The 8644-nt window shown below is 39.9% G+C and overlaps 1 protein-coding gene across 1 annotated transcript; it reads right to left on the reverse strand.

The window, feature by feature from the left end:
- Window positions 1–431: 431 nt before the first annotated feature.
- LOC104611148 (LOB domain-containing protein 19-like) lies at window positions 432–3821 on the reverse strand. The gene is made up of 2 exons (XM_010278085.3): window positions 3364–3821; window positions 432–1017 (listed from the first exon to the last, which is right to left on the reverse strand). Exons 1-2 carry the CDS (start codon window positions 3673–3675, stop codon window positions 703–705), a joined length of 627 nt encoding a protein of 208 aa, XP_010276387.1. The 5' UTR covers window positions 3676–3821; the 3' UTR covers window positions 432–702.
- Window positions 3822–8644: the final 4823 nt, after the last annotated feature.

Raw genomic sequence — 8644 nt, forward strand, 5'->3', positions numbered from 1 at the left:
CCTGGTCTGTTGACACCTGTATTTTTTTCTTCTATCAATGGACTGGATATTGGTTCAATCCAACACAATCCAATATAAATCCATTACAGATGGACCAAGTTCAATCCAATCTAATAAATACTTTGGACCATTAAATCTGGACTGGTCCAATTCAATATATCTTATAGGTTTGTCCAAATTGTACGGGTCCAACCCAAAAGCAGTCCATTAACACCCCTCCTCCCAAGTAGCTCTTCTTATCAAATATAGGTGCAGTAGTTTCCATTCATGGGCTCCAGCGCAAAGAAAAGGGCAAGAGATTCCACTAGATGCTTCCTCTATTATATGAGCCTCTAACCAGTCTAGTGGAACTCAACCACGGCAATCCATTGGATAACCTCATTGAATTAGAGATCAATGTTTGTATTATAGATATGAGGCATGGGCCCATGTTTTACCAAATAATGAAAATTGTAATTAAAGAAGCCCATTTCAAGCCTCTGCACTGCACAGCCCACAGCCACAAGGACCCATTTACAGCCAGGCCAAATGGCCAATAACTAGCTGCATTATAGGGACCTCTCGAGTGTGGGAAAGAAAAAGAAGAAATTTCAATGCTCAAGTCAATTTGATTAGTCTGTAGGACTCTATGATCAAGTTACACTGATTGCTAAAAGGCTTAGAAGAAACTGGTTTCAGACTAGCAACAGTTGTTTAGACACGTCAACAAGAATCGGATGGTCGAAATCGTACACCTGGCAAGTATATGGAGACAAATTCTTGTGCCAATGCCGAGAGATCACCATTGTTAGAATTTTGGTCATCACATTGGTTCCAACAATCTGCCATCTCAACTATCTCTTGCAACTGGAGAGGGTCAGGGTCAAAACACATGGATTCAAGAGAAGTTGGTATCAAGTCCGAAGATACGCCAAGGCTTGCCGATGCAGAAGATTGCGATGGAGACAGAGACTGAGGTAGCTCCATGGTTGTGAGTTGGGCTTTGATGAATGCCAACTCTGCTTGCAAATTCACCACCTGCATTCGCAAAGGCCAAACTTTTCTCTGATTGGTGTTTCAACTAAAACACTAAACTTTTTTTTTTCCTCCGGTCATATTAAAAAAAAAAAAAAATCTCATACTCAGGGGGTTTGGGGGGGGGGAACCATTAAACGTCCCACAGCACATCCCGCCAATGTTTCCAATACAAGGTGGGGATGTGATGTGGGATATTGTCTGGATTTGCTCCTGACATAGCGCTCCTCACACTAACCTCACTATGCTTTTCAGCCACATCGGAAATATCTCCTATACTTTATATGAGATCGGTGTGAGATGCACTCTGTGAAAAATAAATCCTAATTATTCTTTCAAAAGCAATTGGATTAAGGTATCCTACATAAGCATTAACCCAACTTAAAAGCTTAACTTTGTTTATTTACACTGCAAATCTGAACCAAACACATATTTTGTACTTTTTTTTTGTCTTATTTGCACTTATTGACAGTACAATTTATAAATATCAAATCCCTCTCTCCCTCTCTCTCTATCACACACAAACGAAAGTGGGGTCAGCATCATATTGCTGTCTAATTTTAATTTACTCCCAAACAATAAAAAAAAAAATCTCCTATCTCTATTCTCTTTCATATAAGGTGGAGGACTACATTTTACTTATCACAAGCAAATGAGACAGTCAAATATGAAACAAAATTAACTCAAAATTTACATTCTTCCTAATTTCACTCCCATGCATTTACAGTAATGCAAATGAAATTTGCATGGCAAATTATTTCAACCTTAAAATAATTCAAAGTCTTCAAATTGTGTAAATTATTTCAAGAAAACATTACTATGTGGACAAATCAGGTTGTAAGAATAACATCACCTAAAACTATGGAATTAAAAATTTCTTATATAGCTTCATATATTATTATTAAAGATAAAGAGACTGTAGGTTGTTTTTTCCTTTTTTTTCTTTAAATTTATTGGAATATATAGGGTTGAAATTTTGATCATAAGAATCCAGTTACAGTCAATATGATCCTCCGTACCTTTCTATACCCTAACTACGTTAACTATGGCATGGACCCTCATGTAGGGAGAATTATTGAACTTAATGTCCTAATAGAAGTTATTTATGTAGTAATAGTGGGTTCTTTGGTTGAAGAGAAAAGCTAATATGGTCCACAGAACCAAGGTGAACCTCTTGCTCCTTCTTCTCTCTTGATAAAATACTAGGCTGATCTTACCTAACTAGAAGAGCTTAAAACAAAGACCCACTGAACAAGGAAATTTTTGACAAGCCATTTGACATGCTAGACCAGATATTAGTTGATCAATAGGTTTACAGATTGTATACAATAGAATCAGTTTGGACGGTTGGATTAATGAAGACAAGGGAACAGGCCCACCAATCAAATAGTTAAAAATTTGATCAAGTCCAACTTTTCTCTAAGCTCAACTCTTTCAACAGTACTATTATTATAGTTAAGAAATAAAAGATAAAACAAGTAAATAACATGGTGGAGGCCCCCTTGAAAGATGAGTTCTTGGGCTTAGTATCTGCGTTTTACCTAACCCAAAACATGATAAAAAGATGAGGTATTTGAAAAATAAGAAAAAAAAAAGTTTCACCTTCTTGTCAAGCTCAATTCGGAAGTCAGAAGTCTGGACCTCCCAATTAATGGGCCCCAATCCACAGGATAAAGATTTTGTGATATGGATAAAGAAGGATTTCTAATTAAAACACTGAAAGATTAAGATCATGAGATGATCAGGAGAGAGAGAGAGAGAGAGAGCCCTCCAACGTGGGTCCCACCCATTGACCTCAGACTCGGTGTGAAGAACGGATAAGGCTGTAAAGTCTATGGAGTATGGAATTAATTCAGTAAAACTTGCATTATAATAATGTAAATAACATTAAATGAAACAAGAAAACTAAACTCAGACCATATTAGATTTCTGCCTCGAAGAGATAGAATGCACCAACAAAGTCAAAATATAAAACATTTGAATATTAATTCCTAGAGTTGCTACCAAGTTTACTTGCTAATTCCGGCAAGCAAATTAAAAGGGATAAGAGTGGAGTAAGTTGAGTGAGACTGTGAGAGAGACAGACCATGAGACCATTTTGGTTTGGTGATCTCCACCCGGGGGTTCCCCCCTAACAGCGCATGTTAGCAGGAGCTAGCCTTCAAGTCATCAACTTTCAACCTTATTCCACACACAGTCTAGGAAAGTCTAAGATGACCAAATTAACAAGCTACAGACGCAATACCAGATCCCGAAACCTAACCGTTTGACATCTTGATTACAACTTAGACTCATTATTTCCTTTCTGTTGTCGTGGAAAGAAGAAAGGAGGAAATGGGGTTGGCTTACTTGTTGCTGGAGAGCGAAGATATGGCCGACACAACCATAAACGGGATCTCTGATGCGAGCGAAGGCTTCATAACAGATGGTAACGACGGCGTCCAGACGCTTGTGAACTGGGATACGTAAGAGCAGCTTGGACACGTTGCTCGCACCGAACACCTTGTGCACCGCCGCGAAGTGCGACGCTCCTTGCTCTGAATCGAAATATGGTGCAAATATGCAACCCTTTACGCACTTTCGCCTTAAGAACTTGCAAGCACCACAAGGCCCACCACCACCACCGCCACTACCATTACTATTAACACTGATTCCGCTCATCTCTACAGAATCGATCTCACCTTCCTTAGTGAGACTCGGTTAATAGTGGGGTCACAGAGAGAGAGAGAGAGAGAGAGAGAGAGAGGAGGGAAGTGATGATGGGGTGGTATATATTTGGAGAGGAAAGGGGGGATAGGGAATGGAGGAGGGGTGTGTGTAGGTAAATAAGAAGAATACAATAAAGTAGTAGGAGGAGTAGCGTTGGATGGAGTGGAGAGAGGGGGAACTGGTGGTAACTGGTGGGGACATTGAAGGGACTAGCTTTTTTATTCAAACTTTAAAGCCACGGCAACCCCAACAGACCACCCTTGCTGCAGCCGCTTGCGTGAAGCAAACATACATGCGCTCCATTGTGACTCTCTCTGTATCTCTGTACCACCTAGCAAATCCCCCCAATTAACCACCCAACTGCAACAGTTATGCCCACGTGCGACACCCATCCTCACGTGGGACAAACATCCCCCACCAATCAGCAATCTTGAATCCCCCTTCTCTCTCTTGTCTTTTCCCTTTCATTTCTACCAAATGAAAGAATCCCCCCTTCATTTATGTTCCCATCCTTGGGATGTAATCCATCTTCTACACCTCAACGTAGAATAGTTGGAAATGAGACTGATGACGTCGTTAAAAGGGTTATATGACATCAAAATTCTGGTATCTAACGCCATCCACTCATGTCTCATTTTATTATTCTACTATCGATCCTCTACCGGTATTTAGGAGAGGGTAAGTTGGTCAATTGAATAATTTGATTAGGACCCCACATTTAGTTGTTGCTAGATATGGGAAATTATCAATTACATGGAGGTTGGACAAGTAGTGGAGGATAAATTGGCTAATCAAACAGTTGACCATAATTCACACGTTCATTTGCGGCTATATCAATTACCTAGAGGTTGGATATAAGTATTGGTTAATGGGATAGTTTACCATATCCCCAAATTCATTTTCTGCTATTGTGGGTTCCATGATAAGTCAAGATTTAGGATGTTGGATAAGCAATTTATTAACACTCTCTCCCTCCCATTTCTCTTTATTTGCCCAAATAACTTATATCGCACAAGAACATTAGGCTAAGTTTGAAAGGGATATAAACACAAATACGTAGAATACAAAACATTATATTTTGTATGTATTTATATTATATATTTGTATTTATACTCTTTTGAAATGGAGCCTAGGCTCAATTTGGAAGGAGAATGATGAGAGGTAATTTGGTCTTCCAATGGCATTATGACATGTGGCATTGTAGAACAGTTGGGTGATATATCGGCACCACATAAGCAGATTATTTCGGACACTTCACAATTGCATCAGTGACCTCGACGCCACCTCGGTAGGCCGAACTACGAACAGTTAGGCGACTTGCTTCTACCGAATTGCCCTGGTCCCGATTAGCGATCTACCTAACGTCTCGAACGACCTCCCCTTTAAGTGGTCAATCGCCTCCAAATTCCTCGAGATCATAACGCCACGTTGGAAGAACTGGTTATCACCCTATCCGTTTTGGACGGGATTGGATAGACATTATCTGTTTGCATGGAATCCATCTCCAGATGTGAAACCACCTCCGAACTAGACGGGCCGGAGATCCCAGACCCGTTTCGTGAGGCTCACAACAACCCACCTATATAAGGACCTCACTTCCAACCTTAGAAGGTACACATAATTTAGCTCTCAAGCACTCTAGTTCTCTTGTATTTTTGCAATCACATTCCTATTTCGTTGACTTAAGCATCAAACTACCCACCCCGGGTAAAGCAACCCAGCCACTTTGATCTCTCTCTTACAGCTTAACCAGGCAACCTACTCAGTCCAATGTCCGACCTGTCTGTAGCAAGGAGCACTAAATCGCGTATCATCAAAGTACAAATACAAATACGTAGAGTGCAAAACCTTGTATATTATATCCTTTTGTATGTATTTATATTGTATATATTTATATTTATACTCCTTTCAAACTGAACCTTACAAATACAATTATGTAGAGTGAAAAACCCTTTATTTTATATTATTTTGTATGTATTTGCACTATACATATTACTATTTATGTTTTTTCCAAACTGACCTTTATTAGAATCAAGTTTATTCGAAAAAGTTTTACCTACAAAACACTTTCACCGGATAAACCTAGAAAACGAACGGGCCCAAATGCAAACTATAAACCTTGAAAGCTAGAATACTTACTGGGCTAAATCGGTAATTTAAGGAATTAATCGTTAAGTAACATACTTAACAAGTGCAACGACGAACTCAAAGCATGCATGTAGATGGAGCTCAGCTCCGCACGTAAAGAACCATAGACGCTGAAGCCAATGATTTCCTGTAAGTACGAAAATACCCTTAATTTTGGCGACATATTTGGCACCAGATTTGGCGGACGGTCAAGATGGAAAGACAGACTCGTTAGATCCAGTTGATGGGGACCCATCAAGAGTTGGACACCGTAACGGGTACCTTGGGATCACGTTTTTTTTTTTTTTCAAATAGAGAAGAAAATGGAAGGTGGCCGTTTAACTTGGATTTGGAGTCGTTCACTGACGACCACGCAAAACCATGCCACAGCTGTTGCCACATGACATGCAGTTCTGAGTCCGGTTCAGTGGTACTGCTCTGACACGTGTCCTCTTATGATGTCATTCATCTGGTCCCTTCTCTCAGGAAAAAAAGCTGATTTCCAAGCAACACCAATGCAATCTTCTCTCAGCTCAGCTCCACTTGCTGGTTTTATTTTATTAATTACTGGAGAAGTTTGAATCTGTGCGGACGGCGCGGCCGTCCGCCACTTGTCTTGTCCGTGCGGGAGAAGATGAAGCAATCAGACACAGAAAAAGAAAGCAAACTTTAATAAGAAAAGCGATGGGGGGGAGCCGGGAGGGGATTTCGCTGGTCATACGTACTGAGTTCTTCTCAGTTATCAGTTCTCAGTTTCTGATCTCCCTAGGATTAGGACAAGATTGTTGGAGGATTAGAACGAGAATTGAACAACCCATTGAGCTCTGAAGTCTGGACGATGAATGTTCACCGCGGAGAGGACGATAATCGATATAATTCTCTTCTTCTCCTTCCTGCTCCATGGTACGGCCGGTGTTGTTATAATATTTGTAGAGGTTATTGAAAGCAGGGGAAAATGGTGATTAGAGTACGATTGGGGGATTTGGGATCCATAGTCCATACCCAAGTTGGCTACTATTTTAATTGTGTGTGTCACAGCGTTAAGTCGATGTCTCACCAACTGATGGTTGGTTGGTGGAACAGGTTCATCTGGTCGTCTGATTACAAATCTAACAGTCAAATTTACACGTAAATTACCGAATGAAATCACTGGTCGGCCCTGTACCAAGTTGTGCCACCTGCAACCGTTGGAGTAACACAGAAGCCAATGCGACTGAAACTGGAGTCAGTAGAGATCAGTAACAGTAACAAGCAAGGAGGGTGCGTGGGATGAATGAATGAATGAATGGTCTGTAAGTCTGTTCCTGGTTTTTTTTTTTCACACAAAAAGCTAGTGAATCTGCAGTAATCCCACTGGTCCAACTGCACCTAACTGAAGGAGAGAACTTCCAAGCTACTGAGGAGACGTAAACCTCTCTACTTCTCTGGTCTCTCCTCATCACTCACAGATAGAAAAACAGTGCTTATTTTCACGTTTGCCTTCCGAAAGAAAAAAAGAAAAAGAAAGTACATGTTTACGATGTAAGCGTCCGTAGAAGTCAGGAAGTAATTAATGGCTTAATGCCGCAATAAGTAACGTTGCTGGAACGTTTCTGCAGTTCTGCTGTGTTCCCCCAAACACAAAAACAACTATTTTCTGCTCCCCAGAACAGCAGAAACATTCCGTAACCTCAGGCTTTCATTTGGAACTTTTCACCTTTGGTGAAAAAGTGTGGGAAACTGCTTCATCGGATCAATATCACTCACACAGTCGGTCGATCACACTGTCTGTCTGAGAGGTTCTGTTCTGAGAGAATTGGGTGAGATTAATGCAGAAAGATTAGATATATAGAAGATAGAAAATCAAAATTTCTAATGAAAAGATGCTAATAACTATATATCCTCCTCAGGGATCAGACCGGCGGCCAGTCTGGTGCGAACCCACCAAGGCACCAACCATCTTATGCAGTTTGGCGATGGTTCACACAGGTTCAGCCAGCTGCTTTAGCTTGTTTCTGTTATTAAATATTTGTTGATCTTCTGTGCAAGTTCAGGTGGAGGAAGTGAGAAGGAGGTCAACTTGCTCTCGTGCAGTTCCCAACATTCCTCCTCTGACTAAACCATCTACTCAACATTATTTACAGTTGACAGATTTGCCAACCAAATCACTTGTAAACACACACGTTTATGTCTTCAACATAAAATATTGGAGTCAACAAAATTAGGAAAATCGATTACTGAAACCTCAATTGTTTAAACGAGTACTTTATAGTAATTACAAGTAGACCTTGTTTATTAATTAAGATATATATAGTCTCTTGGGGCATCGTTTAAACTTTAAATAAGTGGTTCATGTCACTAATAAAGAGACACGTTTGGTTCCCTTGAGTGAGTTTTTAGTATATTAAACTAAGATTATCACATGTATTAACTCCCTTAATTATCATCTTCATACTTCATATTTGGACTCACTTGGAAGTCAATGTTATAGGCAAATGCCTAGCTAGCTATAACTTTCATTGCACATGACAATGACACTCCCACCTAAAACCTAGCTAAATAAATATGATCAGTTGATCGATTTTGTTATGTAAATTCCACTGATCAAGAACAAGAAATCAACCTTCTCTTTCTACGAAACCCAATGAATCTTACAAGATATATTTTTTTTCCAGTTTTGTCACTCGACATTGACATTTTTGCTACCCTTGATACATGATGGTAGAGAAGGGATCTTCAATCCTTAGAGACAGAGAGACTGCTATAATCTTTGATTGTAGATTTTGATATTTTTTCATGTATTAGCTAAGTTGGT

This window comes from Nelumbo nucifera, chromosome 4, assembly GCF_055504915.1.
Source record: "Nelumbo nucifera cultivar China Antique chromosome 4, China Antique-T2T, whole genome shotgun sequence".
In the NCBI taxonomy this organism is placed as follows: domain Eukaryota; kingdom Viridiplantae; phylum Streptophyta; class Magnoliopsida; order Proteales; family Nelumbonaceae; genus Nelumbo; species Nelumbo nucifera.

What these genes read in the sequence shown, in the direction of transcription:
- LOC104611148 (XM_010278085.3), bottom strand. Translation starts at nt 3,675, where the DNA reads ATGAGCGGAATCAGTGTTAATAGTAATGGTAGTGGCGGTGGTGGTGGT. An exon ending in TCTTCGCTCTCCAGCAACAA is followed by an intron (nt 1,018 to 3,363) that starts GTAAGCCAACCC and finishes TTGCGAATGCAG; the next exon opens with GTGGTGAATTTGCAAGCAGA.